Consider the following 26,337-nt stretch of genomic DNA (forward strand, 5'->3'; position numbering starts at 1 on the left):
GCAGACAGGCCTTGATGGTCAGGCTGGAGATGAGGGAGAGGCAGGGGAGCCTGAGCGCCTGTGGAGGAGAGACGTACGCTCCAAAGGTCCCTTCCAATCCACCCGGGACATCCAGGAATAGAAACCACGGCTGAATCGCTGTCTGTGTAGCATCTCGCGTCCCTGCCAGCGAGGAGGCTGGCCCCCCGGAAAATCGCCACATGATAATGAAGCTTGAACGCGAACGCTCCTGGAGCAGGGCACCGCGCTCGCCTGCGACGAGTCATAAGTCTCCACGCGTGTGTGGGGTTCCAGGGAGCCCCCCCAGCAGCGGTCTGAGGAGCAGGCAGTGCTGCCCGGGCAGGGGCACAGGTTACAAGGGCCCGTACTTGGTCTCATACTTGGACACGATGGTCTTGCACTTGCCCACCTCCTTGCGCAGCTCCGCCACTTCCGTCCGCAGGGCCGTGTTCTCCTTCTCCAGGAAGGCCGCCCTGATGGTGATCTGGTTCTCCTTCAAGCGCCGGGCGTCCCGGGACCGCTTGGCTGCCACGTTGTTCTTCTTGCGGCGTGTCCAGTACTTTTCATCCTGTGGGGAAGTGTCCTCTGTGGGTCTCTCATCTTTCCCCACAAGGGAACATCAGCCACCGCTCCATACCCCAGATTCCTCCCACGACACATCTGCCCCGTTTGAGCTGATGCCAGGCCCGTGGGGAGGGAGCTGCAGACGCCGAGGACCGTGACGGACCCTGCCTTTTCCCCAGTCTCCGGGTATGAGCTCCGTGGTGGAGGGAGAGGGCTCACTTCCTGGGAGCCCCTGTGTGCTCCTCAACTGTCAGCACCGCCTACACCCCTGCCTCAGTGGTGTCAGGGCCCAGCCCTGAGCTGGCTCTGCCACTCACTAGCAGCGTCGTGGGTTCCTTACCTGCACAATCGCGACAGTAACCGCGACTACCTCACGGAGGTGACAAGTACACAGTGCTGGTGACGTGCTGGCCTACCGGGAGGCCCAGGCAGACGTTCACTGTCACCACAGCCTCCGAGACCCCTGGCAGGCAGTGCCTGAGTGTTATTTTCACCTCACAGAGGGGGAGCCTCAGGCACAGCCATGTCTGGGTGGCAAAGTGGAGTTTGAACCCAGGTCTCCTGACTCCAGAGCACGATGCAAAATCCTTTCTGCGAGTTTTCCACAGGAGAGGAGGGGGAGACGACCAAATCCTCCTCTCCCCACCCCAGCTCCTAAACGATCAGCTTGAAAGCGGCTGGCCAGTCCCGGGAATGGCAACACACAACCATCTTCCGTCCTTCCGAGAGGGCCTACCCACGCCGCGAAGCAGAGGGGAAGAGGAGCCGCAGGGCATCATGCTGGGACCGCGGCCACCCAAGTCCCTTTCTTACTACCAAGTGCCGGGAGCACACATTTCCTGGAGGGGCCCGCTGGCGGGGGGAGGGGCTCCACTCCCAGAGTGTCAGGAAGCTCCGCCCCTGTGCTGGGGACACCCCCACTTTGAAAGGATACCAGGTTACCTTCTGCTCGTCAGGAACAAAGACCTTCTTGGCCTTTTTGATCATGGGCTGGGGTTTCAGGTCCTCCTCTGCAAACTTGTGCTTCCGAGGGTTGAAGAGCTCCCCGCCAGGCACGCTGGAGAGGACCAGGTCCGCAGGGTCGGGGTTGAAGTTCACATCCACCTCCACGCAGCTGGGGTCAATGGGACTGGGAGTCTCCCTCTCCTTTTCCAGGGGGGATTCTGAAAAACAGGCAGGTGGTCCTCAAGCGGCTCACCTCAGGTCACACACGGCCTGGACCTCAAGGGGCACACAAGTCACTGCCGCTTGGAGGGGAGAAGAGCGGTGCCAGCACAGCCCCCAAGTCAGGCTGGCACACACGATTCAACTCGGCAGCACAAACGTGGGAAGCGTCTTCTCGGGAACAGAATGCTCAAAAGGAAACAGAGGCCCTTGAAAAAGACAGGATTTTCTGACTGCTCCCCGCCCCCCCACCCTAACATTATGCAAAACATTAAATCCTTTACCCCCTTAAAACTTCCTGAGGTTTCCAGTTCTCAAGTAATGAAAACCAGCTGAAGCGCTCTGTGAACTGAGCTGCAGGGGCACAGACGAGTGATAAAATGGCTTCCATTTCTGAGTCCCTGAAACCCGCGGCGAGCTCACGGCTGGCAACACCCCGAAAGGGAGAAGGGTGCTTTTAACACTGTTTTTCAGAAACAAAGGTTCAGAGAAGCGACACGGGCTCCCAGGGCCACACAGATGGCGGCTGGCTGAAGTGCACGCTGCGCTGGGGCCTGGGGGAGTCTGAAGCCTCCTTCTTTCCCGCCGGACCTGGCTGCCGCTTCAGCCTGGACTTTGGATTAAAGGCACTTTCGGAACGCGACGGCTGCGGCTAGCAGAGATGTCGCTGGAAAAGCAACGGTGCCCCTGGCCACTCACTCACGCTCCTGGAAAGAATGCAGAGTTGACTCCACTACCCGAACACCGACCCCGGCCAGGGTGTCCAGGCAAAGAGAAAGCGGCCCGTAACACAAAGTCCCTGCTTTCCTGGAATGTTACTCCAGGGGGAGGGCTGACCTCACACAGATAAATAAAAAAAAAAAGTCTATGAAAACGCTGGATGCCTCAAAGACAACGGGGAGAGCAGCTCAGAGGGCCTGGCTGTGCGCGCCAGGGCGAGTCCCGCAGAGGCGTGGTGGGGGCGGGAAGGGGAGGCAGAAACGCGGGGCTTCTGATCCCTGAGCAGTGCTTCTCAACAGGGGACAGTTCTGCCTTGCAGGGGCAGTGACAGGCTCGGGGTGAGGGAAGTGGCACCTGCGAGGATGCTACTAAATATCCTGGAACACAAGGAAACGCCCTCCCCCACCCCAACAAAAACATGATCTGGTCCAAAGGTCAGTAACACCACAGATTCTGCTGGCGACCCTGAGGGAGGGAGGGTGCTGGAGGGCTCTTGCACCGCAGTGACTTGACCTGGAACGTGCACGTGCCCCTACACGCAGGGTATCTTCCCAGAGAAAGTTACAAAGAGGGCGGAGCGCCAGGGCGTGAGCGCCCAGGGACCCACTCAGAACGGGCTGACTCCGCAGCTGGAGACACACAGCCGAGGGGCTCTGGGGACTGCTCGGAGTGAAACCGCCTCAGTGCCCTTCAGCACTTGGTTGCAGTTTCAGGGGCAGGACAAGAGAGAAAACCCCCAAGGAAACAAGGGGACAATTTGCAAACAGGGGACAAATTACCTAAACAAGAGGCTTAGGGCAAGGACTTGGGGGGGGGGGGAATTCCCCCGTCCCCAGTTGGTTAGCCCAGGGGCCAAATTCTAGCAAGGGACTGTGAGATCTTAACATGACTGGGCTGGAGGAAAAGGGAAAGTTAGCAGATCTGCTGGACATGTGATTGAAACGGACTTCTGAGGTTCCTCATCACAAAAGATAAGAAAATCAAGCTCATCAGCTGACGACCAGAGCCCCAGAGCCCCAGACCCCGGCGGCGGGGGTGTGAACGGCTACAGCCACGTGGAACACTAGCTGGCAGCGAGGGTAAATGTATGCGTGTCCACGCCCTACCGCTGGGCCACCTACGCCAAGGGCAGTGCCCAGCAGAAAGGCATACATGTATTTACCAAGAGTCACGCATGTAAGTGTCCACGCCAGTGCTGTGCATGACCCCAAACCAGAAACATGCCTAATGCCCGCTGATCTTAAGAGCGGATATCTGTTCGTATACTGGAATACTAGTCAACCAGGAAAACGAACCAGTCCCGCTATAGGCAATGACACGGATTATTCTCACGGACACGAAGTGGAGGAAGGAAGCCAGACACAAGAGAATACACACTACTGACGACTTTTCTACAGAAGAAATGGAAAAGTTAAGAAAGACTGACTTTCATTTCTACTATGTGTGTAATTGTCATAAGTCTGAGCTTCATCTGCACTGTGTTTTTCCTGTCACAGAAGTAGTCTGTAACTATGTTCTATAAATCTATTTGGTTAACGTAAAGAGTCTGATGCCCATGTAATGTGTTTATGTACTACAAAGTCAGCCAGAGAGAGCGGTAAATATAATCAAGAGTTTAAATGTGGGCCTCCCCGGTGGCGCAGCGGTTGAGCGCTGGGTTGCGAAGCTGCCCGCGGCCTCTGTGGCGCCGGTTCGATCCCCGGCTGCTCCCCGGCCACCAGAGGAGGGTCCCAGATGGCGCGCAGACCTCTCCTGCCGCCCGCTGCTCCCCTCAGCAGTGTACCTCGGTCCTTCTGCCTGCTCTGCTCCCCGCTCTGGCTCTGGTGAATTCTCTCACCCTCCCGCGCTTCTGACTGTACCCAGTGCATGTATAAACAAACAAACAAATAAATAAATAAACATGCCTCTATAAAAAAAAAATTTTTTTAAAAATTAAAAAAATAAAAAAAAGAGTTTAAATGTAATGAACTTATTTATTTATTTATTTTAAAATTATTATTTATTTATTTATACAAGCACTGGGCAGAGTCAGAAGCGCGGGAGGGTGAGAGAATTCACCAGAGCCAAAGCGGGGAGCAGAGCAGGCAGAAGGACCGAAGTACACTGCTAAGGGGAGCAGCGGGCGGCAGGAGAGGTCTGCGCGCCATGTGGGACCCTCCTCCGGTGGCCGGGGAGCAGCCGGGGATCGAACAGGTGCTGCAGAGGCCGCGGGCAGCCCCGCAACCCAGCGCTCAACCACTGCGCCCCCGGGGAGGCCCTGTAATGAACTTATTTAAAAGCACAAAGAATATGATGTATAATTCCTTTTACTGAAAGTTCAGTTACAAATGAAAAGAATCCTTGGTGTGAAAACAAGAATAGCGATTACCTCTGGGGAGTACTGGCTAAGTGGGTCACAAGGCACTTTTAGGGTGCCAAATGCCATTCTCTATCCTGATCTGGAGTGTCATCACATGGGTGGGCTCCCTCTGTGAAGATTCACCGGGTGGCACACTCAGGACACGGGCATCCCGAAGCCTTCATGAAGAAGGTCTACTTAAAACCCAAGGCGAATGATGCCAGTGTGCTCTAAGGCGTAAGACGCCAGTGTTCATTTCCAAGCGCTACCCCCAGCCACACATGGAAACTGCCTCCGAGAACAAGCTGACCACAAGACCACAGCTGGAATCAGGCGGCGTCTCTATTTCTTACCAGCTTAGAGGGTAAAAGAAGAGGAGCATGACAGAAGTGCAGTAAGAAAAACCCAGCACGTGCAAAACTCTGTAGGAGAAATGATTTGATTTCTTCAACAAATAAATTTTAAAAACAGCAGGGGGAGGAGAGCCTTAAGTTACAAAAGATTTAAGAGACGTATCAGGGCCTCCCCTGGTGGCGCAGGCGGTTGAGCACAGCGCTGTGAAGCTGTCCGCAGTCTCTGCAGCGCCGGTTTGATCCCGGTGGCCCGAAGAGGGTCCCACATGGCGCAGCAGACCTCTCCTGTCTCGCCCGCTGCTCCCCTCAGCAGTGTATTTTGTCAGTCTGCCTGTTCTGTTCCCCACTCTGTCTTGGGTGAATCCTCTCACCCTCCTGCACATCTGGCCTGTACCCCGGTTCTTGTATAAATAAATAAATCTAAAAAAAAAAAAGAGTGAGAAATGTATCAACCAAACAAAATGTGAGTATTGTTTGCACCCCGATTCAAACAAACTGTGAAACAGTAATTTTTTATGAGACAACTCTGGAAATCTGAATGCTGATGGAGTTGTCATCTATTTCACATACGAAACTGGCATTAAGTTATGTTTGGAAAGATCCTTATTTGCCTCCCTGGCTCCCTGAATATCCTTCATTGTCATAAAGGACGTGGTAACTATCCGGACCAGGAAGCTCATGATCCACTGATCGCTTCAATGGAAACAAATGGTCACTGACATCCTCCACCCTGGGAAGGCAACAGCATCCAAGACAGAAATTCCAGAAAAATTAGCTAAAATGTACAAGACCCACCCCCAATGTCATCTTTGTATTTGGATTCAGAACGCATTTTAGAGGTGGCAAGACAATGGGCCTTAGCATGATTTACAATTCCTTGGATGATGCAAAGAAAAATGAACTCAAACACAAGCTTGCAAGACGTGGCCTGCACGAGAACACCTCAAGAAAGCAGCGAAAGGAACACAGAACCTAACAAAGTCAGGGGGACAGCAGAGGTGAGGCTGGTGCTGGCAAGAGGAGTAACAAAGATCCCGCAGGGCCTTACTGGTGCCTGTGTGACTGTGCAGATCTTTCGTGAGAGGATAAATGAAAGCTTTCATGTGTCTGGCTGCTTCAAAAAAAGTTAAAAAAATAAAAATAAAAGAACGCTTATGTGTTACATACACATAGTATGTGTGTAATTGTACAATGATGTGGAAATGTTTATAGATGAAATGACGTAATGTTCAGGATCTGAATGAGAATAAGCAGGAGAGGGGAGGGAAGAGGTTATGGAAAACAAGGCTGGTTATGAGTTAAGAATCATGGAAGTCGAGTAACGGTTACGTGGGGGTTTATTACAGCAGTGTCTTCCTTTTGTATTTGAAAAACTTTCCATAATAAAAAGTCAAAAATAAAAAAGCAGAGGATGAGTGTCCTTGTGTGCAGGTTCCCTGAGTCCCTCCCAGAGCGATCAGCCTGCACACACTGAGCCTGCAGAGGGCTTTGCGGAGCCCCAAAACAGGCCCACACCGCCTCGGTGGATTCCTGTCCATAGGGAATGAAAACCCAACCGACCTACAACCGACCCCCAGAGGGAAAGGAGAAAACGGACAAGAGGATGAGGGAGGAAGCCCCAAGATGCCGCTTCTCCTGACTGGGCGCTGGGACCGCCTTTGTGTGCGCCTGTCTGAGCAGGACCTGCTTATGGAGTCAGACGTCCTGAATGCAAGTGCTGCCTGCACTGCCTGCCAGCTGTGTGACCTTGGGCAAGTTACTTATCTTCTCTGTGCCTCAGTTTCCTCACCTGTAAAATGGGTATAATAGAATCAATTTCATAAGATTTTTAATATTTCTTTTTTTTTTTTAATTTTCTAGAGGCATGTCTTATTTATTTATTTATTTATTTATTATTTGTTTGTTTGTTTTTTGGTTTATACATACACTGGGTACAGTCAGAAGCGCGGGAGGGTGAGAGAATTCACCAGAGCCAGAGCGGGGAGCAGAGCAGGCAGAAGGACCGAAGTACACTGCTGAGGGGAGCAGCGGGCGGCAGGAGAGGTCTGCGCGCCATGTGGGACCCTCCTCTGGTGGCCGGGGAGCAGCCGGGGATCGAACCAGCTGCAGAGGCTGCAGGCAGCTTCGCAACCCAGCGCTCAACCGCTGCACCACCGGGGAGGCCCCCAATTTCATAAGATTTTTGTGAGAATTATGTGTTAATTCTCCTGGCATAGAATAAGTGCTTAATAAATTCTGGCCAGCATTATCATTATTGCCTGGGCTTGCCAATACTCCATGCAAATTGGGGTACCGAGAAAATGCTGCACAGGATTTCCATCCTGCAAAGCCTCAGACTGAAGCACTCACCCCACTGTCCTGGCCATCTGCAGGCACCAACCAACAGAGAGCCTGCCGCTGCAGATGTGGCTGCTATTTTTATCTCCAGCCTCAGAGGACTGTGCTGAAGGGGGAGCAGAGGACTTCTCTACACTGCCAGCCCACCAGGACCTCTCCTGGCAGAAGGGCTCATGGGGACACCAGTAGCCCTCAGCGGGCCACGGACTCCCTTGGATGGGCAGGCGGCCCTGCCTGCGGACGCCTCACCAACCTGTGCTGGACACGGCCTCTGAGGGCTGGAAGACAGTGGCGGAGGCGGACGGCGGGGAGGCTGCAGAGGAACTGGCCGACTCCTTGCCTTCCAGCTCGGCCACAGGGAGCAGCAGATTCTGGGCCAGGTGAGTGGGGCTGGCAGGGATGCCGTTCTCCAGCAGGAACTCGTCCAGGTCCATGTATTCCAGGTGGAAAGACTCGCCGTCGTACGGGATGGTCTTATCCCAGATGGGCGGCATGAGGGAGGCGGAGACGGCCATGGTGCTGGCTGCCGCTGTCTCGTCCTCCTCCAGCTTCTCCTTCCCCTTTTCCTTATCTGCAAACACAAACCGGGATGAGACACCACACAAGTGGGTAACAGGACCCCAGCAGGCAAACAGTGAGCTTTCACAGGGCTGACCATGTCTCGGCCCTGATCTATGTCAACATCTCAAGAGTCTACCTGGTTCTTTGGTTATAACCCAGGGCTTCAACCAGACCTAGCCGATGCCCCCAGAGTCAGGCGCGCACCCTCACCCACGCAAGGCCTCCCGAAACGCCCACGCAAGTCCTGCAGCCTGATGTGGTCCCTGCGCTAATTCAGATGGGCTGTAGGGCTCACATGTGCAGGCGAGGCTACAAGGGAGGGGTGGAGATGCCAGCCCCAGCTGCCACCACAGGAAAGGGCTGACTCCCTGGCCAAGAACTTGTGTTCTCCTGTCCCATCCCCTGTAGCTATGCTTCTGTACCGCAACCCAGCCTGGGGCCTCATCCCAGCTCTATCACCCACCTGCTGTGATGTGTGACTGTAACTATGTTTTTGAATTTCTCTGGGTCTCAGTGTCCCCTATAAAAATAAGGATAAAGCTGCCCCCTGGGGGCCTCCCTGGTGGCGCAGGCGGTTGAGCGCCGCACTGTGAAGCTGTCCGCAGCCTCTGCAGCACGGGTTCGATCCCAGCCTGCCGGCGAGAATCCCACACGGTGCAGCAGACCTCTCCTGTCTCACCCGCTGCTCCCCTCAACGGTTGTTTCTTCAGTCTGCCTGTTCTGTTCCCCGTTCTGTCTCTGGTGAATCCTCTCACCCTCCCGCACATCTGGCCTGTACCCCGGTTCTTGTACAAAAATAAATAAATCTTTAAAAAAAAAAAAAAAGCTGCCTCTTGGGTGAAGACTGGAGGTGGCACCTGAAAGTGTCTGCTACAGTTCCTGGCACACAGTAGGTGTGCATTATTACTGGGAGCTCTTGAGGGCAGTGGTGGAATCTGATTCACCGCTCGATCTGGGGGCCAAAGGGGGAGCAGGCAGGCAGCGGGTCATGAAGAACAAGTACACTGAATGGAAAATGCTGGGTTTGCACTCAGACTCCCTCGGGCTTATCAGCTGGAGCTGCCTTTCCAGGACATTTTTCAGACCCACCATTTCAAGAGACTTCTATCCATGAAGACAGCATTTTCTGGGGAAAAAAAGTGGAGCTGAAGGACAAAGGCTGCTCCCCGTTCCCCCACCAAGGAGAAAGGCTGCTCCCAAGGATGCAAAACGAATCTATGAGTGGGTACGGGTGCCCACCAAGTTATCTCCATGAAAAAGGTGTGGATGTGGACACCTGAGGTCAACTGACGAGAAAAAAGACGAGAAAAAAGTGACAAGGTGGGAAAGAAATCAGAGTGATGGGGAGGTTAATCAGGGCGGTGGGAGGCGAAATCATGACAAGTTCATAATGGATTTTCAGAACGGAGGGAGACGACGCTAACTATGGGTTCTGAAGTAAAAAAGAGAAATCAAACATGCTATGCTGGAACTAAGCCAGTCATGCTCGGACTCCTGGATCACAGATAGCCAAAACGCAGCCTATTGGTCCAATAAACATGGACACGCCCAGTGAATTAAGAAGGTGGAGGCTTTGCAAACAGAACTTGGTCATGGCTTTTAATACCGATGAAATTAAGTTCTTGCAGCTACCTTCTGGGCCAGGCTTTGGTTTAAAACCAAAAGGGAAGTAAGAAAGTCAAGCTCTGGTGTGCTGTACGGGCCAGATGGCCTCCCTGGTCTCCTCACAAGAGCCCGAGTCTTCATTCTGTTCAGAAATGACTGAACCACGTTGAGTAGGGTCACTTGGGATCAAAGGGGGTGGGAGAAGGGAGGCGAGAAAAACAGTCATGCTGCAGGACAAGACACAATACGTTCCAGGTGGTGACTGGTGTAAGCAATTAAGGATGTTTTTAATCAGTGTTTTTAAAAGAGTCTTTTACATTGTTAGAGATGCTGAAGGAGCAGGCCCAGCACCAAGTCACGATGCCATCAGAGGCTGCCAGTAACACAGCAAAGAGCACCAGACTGAGAGCAAGGCCTGGCTGTGTGACCTTGAGGAAGCATCCTCACCTCTCTGAGTCTCTGCTTCCTTCACCTGGGAAGTGGGGAGAATGCCACACAGCACTGTTGTGGAAGACTAAATAAGGTTATGCCAAAGTGCACTGTGGGCATTCTACAGAGAAGGTACAGTTATTGTGATGAACGTCACTGCTGGTGATCTTGAACAAGAACCTGACAGGTATTTACACCTGTTCTGGCTGCTTGTGTCAGCCCTAGATTTGGAACAAAGGATCGCCTTAAAAACAAACAAAAGGGTCGCCTTAAAAACAAACAAAAGGGTTTGTGCACATGAGGTCCCTAATCAAGAGGAGAGCCTGGCCTCACCTGATGTACTAAAGCTATTTATAGCCCAACAGTGACAGCCACAGGAATGAGAGCCTCAGAACACACCAGGAAGGGAAGAGAAATGGCATTTTTAAAAGGAAAATTAATTTCCCAAGACAGGTAATTGTCTATTCATTCCCAAATCCCTGAAATACACTGATGGTTCTTGGAAATGCAAAGGTCTCCGATGAAAAGCATATCACAGTCCACCTAAACCCCACAATAGGTGGCACACCTGCTGCTCCCTGAACCTCCTATTCCCAAGCCCCCCAAACAGGGCCAAACCTGCTTTCCACCCACTCACGTAAGCCCCAGGGACCCTTGTGACCCAGGAAACAGCCGCAGCTCAGCCCTGCCACGGCGGCCCGAGGTCTGGGGTCAGCGCGGAAAGCCAGATGTCAGGCCTCCTCCCGGCCCTCGTCCTGCCCGGCCCAACTCCCTCTCAGAAGGGGCCTGGCACCCCTTCTCCAGGCCCTCCCCCCGCACCGCCCACCCCAGCAGCAGTTCCCTTCCCGAGAACCCCGCGTGTACCCAGGCGGGCAGGGCGAGGACCGGGGCCCTCCCGGGAGGGCGGCCAGCGGCCGGCGGAGACCGCGCTCGCAAACTTCAGCGGACTTTGGAATCACGGGGGGGGGGGTGGTAACGGGGTGCTCCCTAAAATGCAGATTCCCGTCTGCGAGGCGCGGACTCGGCGGGCGAGGGTGGGGCCAGAACAAGTATTTTTAACGAGCATCCCGAGCGGCCGGCGCAGGCGCTCCCCGAGGCGGCGCCCTGGAGCGTCGTGCGGGCGGCCGCGGCCCACCCCGCCGGCCCCGGCCGCCTCCCCCGCGGCGGCCCGGGGCTGCCCCCGCCCCTCCTCCCCGCGACCCGCCCCGCGGCCCCCGCCCCCTCCCCACCCGGCTCGCCCCGCGGCGCCCCCTCCGCCCGGCCCGGCCCCGCCGCGGGACCACTGCCCCCTGACCTCCGACCTCCCGGCCCCACCCCCGCTAGGCCCCGCCCCCGCCAGCCCCGCCCCCGGCGCGCGGACCCCCCCCCCCGCTCACCGAGGCGCGCCTCGCGCGGGGGGTTCTCCATCAGCTTCTTCAGCACCAGGGGGAAGGAGCCGGGCAGGCCCCTCTCCCCAGCGGCGCGCCCCGGGCCCGGGCCCGGCCCCGCCTGCGGCTCCACAGGCGGCTTCTTTCCGCCGCCCGCGTCGGACATCGTGCCCCGCGCTCGGCCCGCGCCTCGCCTCCCCCGCCCGCCCCCCGAGATGGGCCGGAGCCGCGCGACCCGCCGCAGCCGCCGACAGGGCCGCGACTGCGCAGGCGCCCGGCGGCCCCCCCGCCGCTCCCCTCCCGGCCCCGCCCGCGGGCCGGCGCCGCGGCGTTAATTATTCATGAGGCCGGGCCAGCTGCCCCGGACGGCGGCCCGGGATTGGCCCCTCCGGCGAGGGGGCCGGCGCAGCCCCGCGGGCCGGGATTGGCCGGAGCGCGGGGGTACACGAGACACGTGCGGGGCCAGGTGAGCCCGCCGCGCCGGCCCCGCCCGCCCGCCCGCCCGCGTCACCTGATGGGCGCCCGCCGGCATCGGTGTCGCAGGCCCGCTGCGGCGGCGGCGGCGGCCCCTTCCGCTCCACCGGCGCTTTCACCTTCGCCGGCCTCCTCATGGCCCCGCCCTCCTCGCAGACCCCCGCGGCCGCGCGCCTGACCCCTTCCCGACGCGCCGCGGGGGGCGGGGCTGGGCGCGGCGGCGGCGGCGGCGGCGGGCGGAGCCTATCAGCGCGCTCGGGCGGTGCGGCCGGCCGGCCCCTCGCGGTCACGTGGCGCCGCAGCCGAGCGCAGCCGCGTGGGGCGGGGCCGCGGAGGGAGGCGCGGGAACAGCCAATGGGGGGCGGGGGCGGGGCCGGGGCGCGCACGAGGCGCAGCACGTGCGGGCCGGCGCCGGGGACGGGAGGGGCGGGCGGGCCTCGCTTCCCCGGGCACTGCCCAGGGCTGGGGGACGGGGCCGCCGAGCCGCCCGCGCCCGGAGGTTGGCTGAGGCCGCGGCGGCGCACGGCGACCTGCTCCGCCCCGAGGGCCGGCCTGAGCCTCCGGGCCCGCCCGGGGCGCCGGGAGCCTCGGGCGGGGCCGCCGGGGCGGGCTGGGCGGGGGCGCCGGCCGGGCGGGGTGCGCGCTCGGCCTTGCGGGGTCCTGTCTCCTCGGCCGGAACGGGGCGGGTGGGCCAGACAGGCCCGAGCCCCGACATCCCCGGCCGTGGCGCGCCCCCTCCCCAGAAGAACCGCAGCCGGCGCGGGAGGGGAGAGGCGGGAGGACCGGCGGGCGCCTCCAGGCCCGGGACCCGCGGGGGGGGCGGGAGAGGCTCCCCGAGGCGCCCCCTGACCGCCAGCCGCTCTGCCCGGCACGGCCCGGGAGGGCGAGGCTTGTTGACCCCGCGTCCTGCCCGCGGGGCCGCCCCGGCTGGCGCGGGCCTTCGGAAGGCATCGAGCTAACTGGGGAGGGGGAAGTTGGGCCCCCAAGTTGGGGCCCTGAGCCGGCCTGCGAGGCGAGAGCTTTGAAGAAGCCGAGGGCCGTGGCAGGGCGGGCCATGGAGCGGCCCCAACCTCAAGTCCTCACACTCGCTAGACCGCAGGCCTCTCGCTAAGCCGGCAAGCCAGTCTGGATTGTTACTGCTGCTTAGGCTTCAAGTTGGGCGAGGTGGATGCCAGCCTGAGCGCCTTTGCCAGAGACCCCATACTGACCTCTTCGGCCACATATTTGGCATCGAGAAGGACAGTAACACTCCATCTTCTGACCTGATGGGAAACGTGACCTGCACCGCCGGGCAGCTTCTTACAAGTCAGATGGAGATGGGACAGGATCTACCCTGTGGGGTGTCTGTGAGCCAGGTGCAAGGAGAATGCACAACGCAAACCTGCAACAAATGGTTTCATGATAGTACACAAGCCGCCGGCGCACACGCCCGGGTTGGTGTGGCCTATCCTGGAGGCCAGGGTGTAGGTCCCCGGGGCTCCGTGTTCAGCAGAAATGCTCAGTTGTGTGCTGGAGATCTGTGTGCAGGGTTGTTGCTACTGGGAGTTCTACACTTGGTGAAAGTAAAATGCCCTCGGGAGAAACTGACCCTGAGGTTTTAGGAACACATTTCAAGGAAATTGACGTGAAATTTTTGTAGAAAGGCCAGTGTGACAGAGGTCGACTGGCTGGGTGAAAGTAAAAGGTGTATTTTCGTTAACTAGTGTGACATTATTGAAAGGAAAAAACAGTTCTCAAGGTATTAGGAGGATTTATAGTAACTGGAGATTTGGAACTAACGCTTCATGACAAAAGTGGGACAGAGTGAGAGGGAGTAAACACAGATTTTTTTTTTTTTTTAAAGCTCTCTAAGTTACCTACTATATCTGTATAGATCACACCTTTCCACTCATCACCCAGCCTAGGGAAACTCACCTATCGGCCTTGGCTAGTGGCAGGCAGGCTAGGGCTTCAAAACCGAGCTTTGATTCAGCTCTCTGTGCTTGTACTGGCGCGCCCCAGAGGGTTTTCCCCCTGGATAACCACGGGGTAAACGGTATGTCACAGGCACCGCAGGAACATTGCAAACATGTTCTCTCTCGTGCTGACTTGCAAGCTGGGGGAGATTAAAGAGGGGCCTGCAGGCGGCATTGGACAGCTCTGCCTGACAGCCCAGCCCAGAGGCGGGGCCAGTACTTTCTCTGCACCCACCAGCTGACCCACCTGAGCCAAAGCACCTCTCTCTATTTCCAGCCTTATCAGTCAAGTGGAAATAACAGCACAGCCTTGCCCCTTCTCTAAGTGGGAGAATAAATATTGTGAGAAATAATTAATTTCCATGGTGTTTGTGAGTCCCACAATGAAATAAACTCCATGCAAAGAACATGCTATTATGTGGTTAAGACTATAAAGGTATGAAGTGGGACCTCAGTGTTCTTGAGTAACAGGTTTTCAATGCAGTGACTGCGAGGGAAGCATGGTCCTGGGGGGCAGCAGTGACTTTGTGGGCTTGGGAGGCAGGCTTGGGTGGGGTCTCCCTTCAGCAACTGACCAGCCCCCTGGCCTTGGGGAAGTGACTTCTGCATAACCGTCAGTTCTTTTTCTGGCATGCTTACCTCAGAGTGGGTAGGGGCTTCTGGGTGAGAGAGCATGCAATGGAGTAGGTGGGCCTCCCCCCTGCCCCTTCTATTCAGGGGGCTGTGTGTCAGGAGTAGAATTACTTTGGGTGTGGGGGTGAGGCTGTGGGTTGAGGCTGGGTTCTAGCACCTACGCTACAGCAGAGACAAGGATGAGGAATGTCCATTGTCAGGGCCTCCCTGGTGGTGCAAGGGTTTAAGCACCTCACTGTGAAGCAGTCCACAGCCTCTGCAGCACGAGTTCGATACCCGGCCCACCAGGGAGCAACCCACATGGCGCAGCAGACCTCTCCTGTCTCCCTGCTGCTCTCCTCAGCAGTGCATTTCAGTCAATCTGCCTGTTCTGCTCCCTGCTCTGTCTCTGGTGAATCCTCTCACCCCCGCCTCCCCCGCCACACACACACCTCTGGCCTGTACTCCAGCCTTGTATGCATAAATAAATAAATCTTTTTTAAAAAATGTCCATTTTCCAGAGCTGGACAGCCTTTAAGCCCTACTCTGTAGTATCCCAGAAACCTGCTAATCAACCCAAGTTAGAACCTTGAACTTAATCAACTGAGTATCGGTAGAACAAACGACTTCCCATCATTCTAGCAGTTTGGATTATTATTCTTTAAGCCTGAAGTCCAGAGGAGCTAAAATGCCAGCCTGGGCGCCTCTGGCCGCGGTCATCTCTGGGCCCACGGCCAGCATGGACCGTACCACTGTCTTCTGACCTACCGAACACTGTGGCCTGAGCCAGGTGTGAAGTGCGAGACCGACGACAAGGCTTCCATTGAGCACCAACAAAGCCCAGTTATCTGTGTTCTTTGCCAGCACCAGATGCGGGAGAGCGCAGGCTTTGTTCCTAGTAGGAACTCAGTCAATATTTGTTGGCTTGCTTTGCCGGTGGTGCTGGTGGGAGGTTAACAAAACCTTGCAGCGCCAAGCTGTGTACATTTGGAACGTTATCACATTAAATAACAGTCACTGTGTTGGATTCACAGCGGAACCTGGCATAACACAGGTGAGCCATCCCTGCAGCCAGTGCCCCGGCACTCGCCCTGCCAGCCTCTGCCTCCTCTCGGCCCACATGCCTGTGGCTGCATAGTTCTGGGCTGTGGTTTGTACCTTGGTCTCAGTGTGTTCTGGGGGAGAAGTGGTGGGTGGAGGCTCTTTGCTAGCTCTTGCCCAACTCTTTCATACTCTCAGGAGTTCTCGTTTCCTGTTTGGCTCACATTTTGTCCGCTCCCAGGGTTCAGATTACAGATGGAGAGCTGCCCCAGAGTGCCACTTCCAGAGAGAAGCCCTTGCCTCCAGCCTCTGCCACGTCTCAACACCCACTGCCAGGTAGTCATGCTTTCTTCAGTGGAGGCCATGTTGGTGGTGCAATGTGGAGTGTAGGGGCTACTTTCTCCTTCCTGACTGTGCTTCCTAACTGTGTGACCTTGGGCAAGTTACTTAACCTCTCTGAGCCTGCGTGTCAAAGTAAGGGGGTCAATCCAGGCATGCTGCTGGGCATAGCACTTGGACATAGCAGGTGCTCCATTGAAGTTGAGTCTTACTATAATTCCATCTTGGGTGGTTCTGGGATTGCCTTTGCTCCCCACCTGCCCCTCTCCCGAGAAGATGTGGGTGGATGGGGATGGCAGGCAGGGAGGGGACAGCCTCTCTTCGTGGCCTTCAAGACTCTCCCCCTTGCCGTTCTTCCCAGTGTCTCCCTTGCTCACCTTTGGCAGCTTCTGCGGCCTTTTATGCCTCAGACTCATGTTTTTCTTGCCCAGGAAAGGGTAGTCTCTGTGGTGTTCCCTCAACCTGAAAACTCAGGGGCTGCTGGCTCTTCCTCACCCTCCAGTTCTCAGCTCGAATGTCATCCCCTCTGAGTGACATTTGCCCAAGGATACTTTCCCTCTAGCAGCCGAACCTGGTCCAGGCCTGGTAAGATGCCACCCAGAAATGGACTCCCGGCCCCTCCTGTCTCTGAGAACGACAGTCCCACATTTCTCTGGTGGGTGAGGGGCAGTGGGCTAAGCGCAGTCCCCACCCCAGGGTGGTGGTGCCAAGGGAGCTGGCCCCCACACTGGCCTTTTGGAAGGTGGAGCGAGGAATCAATGAGCAGGGCCGGCCCCTCTTTTTCCTCCCTGAAAGCCAACCTGACTCCTTCTCAGTTTTGCCCTGTTCCCCCAGGCTGGGCGTGCAGGCCACCGCGAGGCCTTTGCTGACGCCCAGCTCAGGACAACCAAGCCGAAATGAGCCCACGTCCCTCCTGTTTTCCTGGATTCTCTAAGGAGGGTTCCCAGACCCCGCCTGCCTCTGTCCCCCCAGGTTCCCCTGAGCTGGGCCTGCCTCATGTGGCCCCTTCTGCAGGGGGCCCAGTGGGGCAGGGCGGAGCGCCAGGCACCCAGAGCCTCATTGTGTGTTTCCCGGGAGACTGCAACCTGGGTGCGCTCCTGGAGCCTGCGACATCCAGTTCCTCCAAGGAGGACATCCCAGGAAGGAGGAGGAAAGCAGGGCGGAGGTTCAGGTTGCAAGTGTGATGTCAGTGGAAGGGGCGCGAGGCCAGGGCAGTTGCTGTTTGCCTTCCCCAGGAAGACATGGCACCTCACTCTTTGCAAATGTTTGTACACGGATCTCTCATTGGATCCTGGCAACAAGCGTGGGAGCAGGTATTCGTCCTACCGCCCCCAGCCTGGGCAGGGGGAGAGAGATTGACTGAGGCAGGCCAGGCCCGGGACCCTGCTGGGGGTCCCAGAGGTGATTCTGGTTAGGAGCCCTAAGGCGGGCCCTGCCTGCCAACTCAAAGTGAAGGCCTCGTTCACCCTCCGGGTGTGTTTTCATGCTACGTGGCTTCTTGAAAAGGAGGCTGGAGTGACCAAGGCTGGCAGAAAGATGGGTGAGGAAAGGGTAGGCGTGAAGAGCTAACGGAATGGTGTAGAAGCTGGAGCAGAAAAGGAGCTGTCTGGAACAGAAGCCCCTGTGGGAACACCACCCTCGGGGGCAGGGGCAAGAGCGGGAGCAGGAGGGTCAGTCTGTAGGGCTTAGGGCCCAGCTCTGCCCACGGGAAAGTCAGCCACACTGGCGTCCCGAGGGAGGGGCCAAGAGGTGGCCACTGTAACCCACAGCCAAGGGAGCCTGGACCCTGGTCGTCTCTGCTCGAGAAAGTCGGCTCAGCCATGGATGGGATGGGAAAGAGGTGGCAGGAGGAGAGGGTTGCCCGGGTCAGCGAGAGGGAGCAGGAGTCAAGGTCAGGTTTCAGGGAGGTCGCAGAATCAGACAGTGGCGTGAGGGGCGGCTGGGAGCGCACACCTGGCTTTCTCACATGGGCCCGCTGTCCTCTGAGCTTCCTTCGCCCTGAACCCAAGACCTGCCCTTGAGGGCAGGAGGCAGAGAGCGCAGGGAGCCTGCAAACCAGTCCCCCCCCCCCCCGGAAAAACTGGCCCTTTCAGAGGACAGGAGTCTGGAGGGCAGGAAGCAGGACGATTTCCTGGGGTGACCGGCACCTCCGGGCCACCCTGCCCCCTGTGGCCCAGTCTGAAGCCAGAATGGTGGGGTCTCTAGAACCAGGGAGAGCAGCGGCTTCATTAAGAACTTTTAAAGTACTTTTGACAGGACTGCTAGGAGCTCTCGTTCCTGTGGCGTGCGTGGCCTCTCGTTACCAAGATGTGTTGCGTTTCTGGTAGAGACTTTTATTTTCAGAAATGACTTGGAGCATCTAGGAGCTTTGGCAAGTGGCGCCCGTGAGTTGGGGGCAGTAAAATGAGTGAAGTCTTTGTGGGGAGCACTGACCCCTTTGGCTTCAGGCCTGGTTTCCTCATTTTCTCTACCCTGTTGACATCTGTCATTCCTGCTGGGCCCCAAAGTGGGTGGCCCTGGGGAACCGACCCCCAAAGCTAGCCAGGACCTTGGGTTTCTCAGGCAAGACTTGGGAGACACCTGGTGCTGCCCTGGTCCACGCCCTCCTCCGCGGGCTCCCTCGCCTACCCGCCCTCCGTGTTTGCCTGTGGTTTCCTAGGAACCGCGGCTGCGAGCCTGTGGTCCTGTTACATAACAGCCTCCATCCCATCCTCGGGCTCAATTCTCCAGCGAGCGGGAGCCGAAGCGAGTGCATTCAGGGAAGCCTGTTCTCCAGACAGGGGAGGCTGCCCATCTGCAGTCCTCGCCATCCTCTGCACCCCGGCGCGCAGAGCGAGGGAGCGTAATAAGCGATCTGCAGCCAGTGCGTCCTCCCAGCACAGCTCTCAGCCCGAACTGTCCCACGTGAGTGCAGCACCTGTCAGCGGCCCCACATTGGCCATGACTTCCCCAAACCGGCAGGCCTAGGGGGCAGTCCCTGAGTTGCAATGCCTGATCCCCACACCCCCACCACTCCCAGCTCGCTCTCTGTACCCCAGTCTTTCCTCCTGCCCAGGAAGGAGCCCAGGGCAGACCCCTGCTGGGGACCCTCCTGAGCTTCAAGATACCCCTTGTATCCTCCCACTGTGCCAGTGACTACTGCCACCCCCCTTGGGCACCCGGGCAGCCAGCCAAGGCAGGCCACCTCCACTCCTACCTGTCCTCTTCTCTGGCCAAGGCAGAGAATGCTCCAGCAGAGACTTGAGAACCTCGGGCATGTCCATGGCAGGGGCTGCTCCGATCCGGTCGCAGCTTGACATGGCCCGGCAGGAGGTGCTTGCAAGGGGAGTTTAGAAGCAGCTGGAGCGGCAGGAGCTGGCCTGGGAGCCGCAGGCGCTGGAGGCGGGCGGGGTGGGAGCCCGAGGCAGCCAATGGGCAGCACGGGCCCTGGCCCGCCCGTCCACCCCCAGCTCGGCCACCTGCCAGCTCCGGCTGCAGCCAGGCCTTCCCTTCCCGCTGCCTGGCAGGGCGGGCCTGGCCCCGTGCCATTCACAGCACGTGGAGCCACCGCGCCAATCCTCTGACAGGGAGCCTGGCCTGTTATCTAACTTTGCAAAGGAAGTTCTCCCCCAGGCAGGGAGCCATAACCAGGGGCTGCCAGGTGAGAAGGCGAGCTGGCTCCACCCCCACAGGAGTGGGCATCGCGTGCCCGGCACACTGCGGGGAGCCCTGGAGCCCTGGGCGGGGTGGGGGAGTGGAGGGGAGAAGGGGTAGGGGGAGAGGAAGGCGCAAGCAGCCTGGGCTGGGCCCCCTGCCCCCAGCACCCTGGGCGGCTGGCACAGCATCAGTGCGGCCGCTATCTACATGCTCTGCACACGTGCCCTGCCAGGTCCGGAGACCACGTGATGGCAGCGGGGCTGTGCCCATCTGCAGAGCCTGAGCCTGCTCTCCTAAGGGAAGTGACAAAACCTGCAGCCTGGGCTGCTTTTGATGCTCAGGGGAGGGAGAGGAGCAGGTGCCAGCAGACAAGCTGGGAGGATGAGCACCCTGCAGGGGGCGAGCGGGGGTGGGGGGTGGGGGGAGGGGCGGCTCTGCAAACAGACTGGCTCCTCCAGGGGAATATCATGCTTCCCACCTATCTGCCACCCCCACTCCCACCACGGACCCACTCACCTGGAACCTGGCCCTGGTGCCCTTAGGCCACTAGAACGTAAGGTTGAAGCCAAGGCTCTATGTCGCCACCCACCCAAGACCAACACTGGCAAAGCCAGCCTGGGCTGGGGCTGTCAGACTCAGTTCAGCCACATGCTGGCGTGGGGTCTTGGACAAGTCATGCAACTTTTCGGGGCTCAGGTCCAAAAGCAGAGTGGAGATACCTCTCAGCTGGCGCCAGCCTGAACTCCACCCGCCTGGCTCCCTGCAGTGGGGCGGGTTCTGCGCAGCCTCCCTCCACTGCTGGAAACTCCGTTTTCCCTTCCCAACCGCCCCAGCTTGTCTTCCAGTTCCCTTCTTTTCCTCACTAATGACCATCCCCAATTTTTTTTTCTTTTCCTCAATGAGTTAAAAATTAGGGCCTCCGGGCTTCCCCGGTGGCGCAGCGGTTGAGCGCTGGGTTGCGAAGGTGCCCGCAGCCTCTGCAGCGCCGGTTCGATCCCCGGCTGCTCCCCGGCCACTAGAGGAGGGTCCCACATGGCGCGCAGACCTCTCCTGCCGCCCGCTGCTCCCCTCAGCAGTGTCCTTCGGTCCTTCTGCCTGCTCTGCTCCCCGCTCTGGCTCTGGTGAATTCTCTCACCCTCCCGCGCTTCTGGCTGTACCCAGTGCTTGTATAAACAAGCAAACAAACAAACAAACAAACAAATAAATAAAACATGCCTCTATTTCAAAAAAAAACAAAATTAGGGCCTCCCCTGGTGGCGCAGGTGGTTGAGCACCGCACTGTGAAGCTGTCCACAGCCTCTGCAGCGATGGTTCAATCTGGCCGGCCGGTGAGGGTCCCACATGGCACGGCAGACCTCTCCTGTCTCTTCCGCTGCTTCCCCTCAGCAGTGGATTTCAGTCAGTCTGCCTGTTCTGCTCCCCGCTCTGTCTCTGGTGAATCCTTTCACCCTCCCACGCATCTGGCCTGTACCCCGGTTCTTGTATAAAATAAATAAATCTTTAAAAAAATTAATTCCAAGTTTTTGAATATAAAAACAGCACATGGCTCAAAGCTTGAAAACTTTGATATGTTTTGCAATTTATTTACTTATTTTTGAATAAAAGCACACTTTAGGAATGTCATTTCTGCTCCTGTCCCTTCTTTCCACCTCCTTCCTCATAACAAATTTGGATTCTCACTTATCCTTCCAGCATGTTCTGACTCTGAGGCCCTGGGGTGGACTCGGCATGCAGGCTGCCTCAAGTCGACCTGTGATTTGCAGGCCAGGGCTGCCTTGGGTCAGGCTGGTGACTTAGCCATTTTGGGCCCAGAACCCTCTCTTGTGCAAGACCAGCAGAGCACAAATGCAGCTCAGAGCAGGATTTCAGAGGCAACAGGAAGTCCCTGACATGTCTGGAAGATTACCACCTGCAAGTGACAGTCCCTTCTAGGAGATTCTTTCCCGTCAGCTTTCCACGGAGAACTTTTGACCATGCACTCAACCTCTGAAGCCACAAGTGAGTGCTTGCTGCATGCCTGGCACTAGAATCGAAACCACACCAGCCAGGCAGCTCCCTACTCCTAGGGAATTTTCATGCACGGGAGAAAGTCAGCCCACGTGGCACTCTGCTCTGCACCCGTGGTGTCCAGGAGGCAGCACCTCCAGTCACATGGGTCACAGCAGCAGGTTGCTGTGCAGAGCAGCTGGGGAAGGCACTACATACATACGTGCAGGCATTTGGAAGGGCTGCAGGCAGGCATCAGCTGCACTTCTTGGGTTTCCTGGCTGGAAGGCCTGATGCCAACGATGGGAGTCCTTATCGATGCAGAGGCCACTGAATGCACCCCTACTCCAGCCCTACCTCTGAGGATGGCATTTGCCCCTAATTCACCAGGAATAAGGCGTCCTTTATGTGGCCCACATGGCACAGCAGACCTTTCCTGACTCGCCTGCTGCTCCCCTCAGCAGTATATTTCAGTGGATCCTCCTGTTCAGCTCCCCACTCTGTCTCTGGTGAATCCTCTCATCCCCTGCACCTCTGGCCTACACCCCAGTTCTTGTATGCATAAATGAATAAAATAAATCTTAAAAAAAAATCTAGGTTTTACTGGGTCCGTGGATACACATACATGAGAAAAAGATGTGAGAGAAAGACACACAACGGTGAGCACACAATGATGATGACACAAAAATCTTCATAAGCCTCAAATCCAGTTTTACCTCCTCCAGGAAGCTCTCCTGGCTCCCCATGCCTGGCCTGCACCTGGATGTCCCACCACAGGGCGGGCCACCTTACCCCACAGTCTTCCATGGAGGTCTGGCTCCCCCAAGCCTGTGACTCAAGTTTCTATTTCTTTTTTTTTTTTTTTTTAAAGATTTATTTATTTATACAAGAACCAGAGTACAGGCCAGATGAACAGGAGGGTGAGAGGCTTCACCACAAGAGAGAGCGGGGAGCAGAACAGGCAGACTGATGAAATACACTGCTGAGGGGAGCAGCAGGCGAGACAGGAGAGGTCTGCTGTGCCATGTGAGACCCTTGATGACTGGCATTGAACTGGCGCTGCAGAGTCTGCGGGCAGCTTCACAGCGCGGCGCTCAACCGCCTGCGCCACCAGGGGAGGTCGTGACTCAGGTTTCTGCAGCCATCTTGTATCCCTGGGACTGAGAGGGGGCCGGTGCTAGGTGAACGCTTAGCAAGCTGAGAGTATAAGAATGTGGTCTGCTCACTGCATCCAAGTCCTGCTTATCTTGATTTTCTGAGTTCAAGGGAGGTCTCGATGCACAACCATATCACTCCAACACGAGTGTCTGCATCTTTCTTTCAGGAGCAGTACCCTACCTCACTTAGGATTTTCGCAGTGCAGCCAGGGGTGCTGAAAACCCCAGAATGTCAGAGCTAGAAGACCATTGCAATCACCCGGTTCCCCGTGGATCTCCACCTCTTATTCTGCTTCCTGTCTGAGGGTCCCTGGAAGCTTCACTGAAACTTTCTGGGCTCCAAGATGTGGACCCAAGCCTTCAGGGTTGTCACTGAGAGCAGACAGCTCCACCCACAGTGCCCTGCACGCAGAAGGCACGCAAGCCCCTTGGCTGCTGCTTTTACTCATCTTGCCCTTTATCAGACATCTAGCCCATCTGCAGACCTGACCCAAATGCTTGCCTGTCCTCAGGGAAGTCAGGTCTCAGACCCCTGTTCCTGGGGTCATGCCAGAGGCAGTTTAAAGCTGTCTGGTGTGAGCTTGCTCTTCCTCTCCCTCCAGGAGCCCTCCATCACCTGCACCCACTTCCAACCCAAGAGGTTTGAAGAAGCACCTCCCAGCCAGCAGTGCAGGTGCCCCACTGGGAATTCAGCTAATGTACGCTCTCCTTTTAAAGATGAGGAGCTGGGCCCACGTGACTCCAGTCTCCCTGGGGCCCTGCGGGAGTCCCGTTGCATTGGGATCATATTGCAAAGCCTAGGGTGGCCCCTCGGCCTCCTGGAAAATCCACACCCAGAACAGACACAGGGTGAGGAACCCAAGGTGGTGCCCACAGGTGAAGGCAGTGTGGGTGCTGCCAGGCACCCCCTGGAGGGCCGAGGGCAGGCCGGTTGCAGACCAGCCAGCTCGGGGTGGCTGCTGGGGTCACGTGAGCAGAGCACAGCTTATCTCAGCCAGCAAGGCACTGCCTAAGCTGGGGTCAGTTGGCCGCCCTGTTTACACAGGGACACAGTCCTCTGCCCCTCACCCTCTCAGAATGTCTGTCTCCAGGCCTGCCAGCTCTGTCCTGCAAGCTTGCAGCCGCCGGCCCGGCAGGGAGGAACAGGAGCGACACCTTGGGGACCGAGGTCAAAGTGCACGTTTATTTTCTAGAACAAAGGCTAAAAGAAGCAAGTTTCTTTCATTTTATTTTAAGAAGGACAAAAGTTGTTATTAAAACATCTACATTATTATCAAGATACTAGACCTTATGAATATTTAATATTAAAGTGTGGTATTCTTAAATTTTTAATACACAGACATTTTAAAAGGACCATTAAATTGATTACTGCCCAGCAAGAAATGCAGCATCCCTCTGCGCCCCACCCCCCCGAAAGACACGCCAGGGCACACGCCCCCCCTCACCATGTTCACCGGCCTGACCTGGCGGGGGGCACAGGCCCAGCTCTTCTCTGAGCCTCCCAGGCAGGGTCACCTCTGGAATAATCCCCCTCCTCAGTCAGTGCATTCCTGTCCCCCTACTCCCACTCCGCCTCCCTCCCGCTTCCCAGTCCTGTGGGGGACGCAGCTCTGGCCAGGCCAGGGAGCCCCAGATCCCAAGGGCCCCTGCAAGGTACACACGGAAGACAAACCTGAGCTTTAATCCTGTTCTTTTAGGTGGGACACAGGCGCCAATCACGTTCTGTCCCCACCCGACTGGGTGGTCAGCAGGGACCTGGCAGAGCTGGGCCCGGGCGGGGGCTGCTTCTGAACCCGCTGCCCAAATCACCCCTGCCTCATGGCCCCCGCCCCCACATCCTCCAAATGGCCTGACGGCCCCCCAGTCCCTCCTCATTACCCAGGATGGCTGCATTTTCTGGCTAAATTCTTTATCTTTAAGCCCTCATTAGAAGTGATTCCTTGGATACCACACACATATATAATATTATATAGAGCGATATATTTAATACCTGTGTATATATGCATCACGGGGGCGACATATATACACACTAGAAACGAGGCTGGTGACGACGGACTGCAACAGCACGGGGCAGGGAGAACGGGTGTCATCGACGGTCACGGCCACGGCCCCCACCGCGGGGTGATCCCCTCCCCTCCGGCCTCACCACCAGCACCAACTCTGCCGCGGGCGAGAGGCAAGGAAGGGCAGGATGCGCGCCGCGGTCGTCAGGGGCAGGTGGGGCAGCGGCGGCCAGAGGAGCGGGGCTCTCCGCGGCCGGGGCCGCCATCACGCCATCGCCACCTTGCTTGGGGGGAAATAAGGGGGGTTCCATCCTCTCCATCTCACCCTGCACCCCAGCCTTGCTCCTCAGTTCCTCCGGGGGAACCCCACTCCTTGTGCCAATGGTGTGGGGCATTCTGGAATGTCTAGGGAGCCGGGGAGGCTGGGTCTGCCCTGGGGGGTGGGGTGGAGAGGAGGGGGATGAAGACACCCCACGAGAGAGGGATGACGGTGTGGGGCGCAGGGCGGGGCTGGGGGCAGGGGCTGGGGGTCAGCTGGGGTCCCAGGCAGCTGGCAGGGCCGGGGATGGTGGGGGGGCAGGGAAAGATGGTCTCCACTTTATGCCCAGGAAAGAGGGGGCAGAGGACTGTGCCGGGTCCCCAAGAGAGGCCCACGCTGCCAGGGGTCAAGTCTCTTCTCTCTGCCTCCCCCCACTTTTCCCTCCCCCCCAGCACCTCATGCACAACCCAAGCTCCCAGGGACGCTGCCCTCTCCCCTCTCCCCTGTGACCCTCCCCATCCTCAGGAGACTCCCCTGAGCCTCCCTTCCCAGCCCCCGGGGTAGCGCTGCCCGAGACCCCAGCTCGCGGGGATGTGGAGGCTGCGGCATCCGGCCTCGCGTCTGGAGGCTCTAGGGAGACCCGGTCCTGAGTCTTTCGCCCACAGGGTGTGTCCCGGCTCGACTCACGCGTGGACGGAGGCCCCGGAGATCACCCTCCCTTCCAGGCTGCTTCTCCATCCTCAGAGAGGGCCCCGGGCTGGGTCATCTCTGGAGACTCCGAGGAGCCACACTCTGCATCGGAGGCTCGCAGCGAGAGGGCTGGGCTCCCTAGAGAGCCAAGCCCCTCAGCAAGGCCTGGGGTTGTCCAACCCAGGCCCCCCCACTCTTGCAGCCAGAGGGGAAACACGGGGGCCCCCGCAGGGTACAATGTCCCCAAGCTCCATCCTGGGGCTGCATTTTAAAGCTAATGGGGGCCTCCTGCCCTCTCTGGTGCCCTGATCTGCCCCAGGGAGGTGTGGGTGGGGTGAGGAAGGGACAGGGAGAAGGACCCTCCTGCTGCAGATTCAAGTGGGGACCCCAGGCTCCCCAGCCCTGAGCTTTGGGCCCCCTTTAGGGGCAGACTGAAGTTAAAGCTGTAGGCTGAAGCCGGAGGGGTCACTCGGACCCCTCCCTCTCCAACCAGGACAGTGGGGGTAGCGGGGGGGTTGGGCGGGGAGGGTCTGCCCAGGGTTTCAGCAGGATGAGGGCCCTGGGACCGCTTGTGGCTGCAGCCTGTGCACCTGGTTACGCACACGGAGGTGGTGGGGACAGAGCAGATACAGGGGGCCCGGGGCGGCCTGATGAGGGTGGCACCCCCACCCCGCCCTGGCCCTTCTATCAGGTCCTCCCCATCCCCGACCCTGACCCTAGGACTTCGCCCACGGCCAACGACCGGCC

The 26,337-nt window shown here is 57.8% G+C and overlaps 1 protein-coding gene across 2 annotated transcripts; it reads right to left on the reverse strand.

Annotated features, from left to right (window-relative positions):
- Nucleotides 1-352: 352 nt before the first annotated feature.
- TEF (TEF transcription factor, PAR bZIP family member) lies at nucleotides 353-19,158 on the reverse strand (the record flags this gene model as incomplete). Of its 2 annotated transcripts, none has more annotated exons than XM_084254734.1 (4): nucleotides 353-568; nucleotides 1,507-1,727; nucleotides 7,730-8,047; nucleotides 19,056-19,158. In XM_084254734.1, 4 exons carry the CDS (start codon nucleotides 19,156-19,158, stop codon nucleotides 353-355), a joined length of 858 nt encoding a protein of 285 aa, XP_084110860.1. The 2 variants fall into 2 exon arrangements, with proteins under 2 accessions (XP_084110860.1, XP_084110859.1); XM_084254733.1 differs by lacking the exon at nucleotides 19,056-19,158 and adding an exon at nucleotides 11,448-11,604.
- Nucleotides 19,159-26,337: the final 7,179 nt, after the last annotated feature.

This window comes from Talpa europaea (assembly GCF_964194135.1).
Source record: "Talpa europaea genome assembly, chromosome: 15".
NCBI lineage: Eukaryota > Metazoa > Chordata > Mammalia > Eulipotyphla > Talpidae > Talpa > Talpa europaea.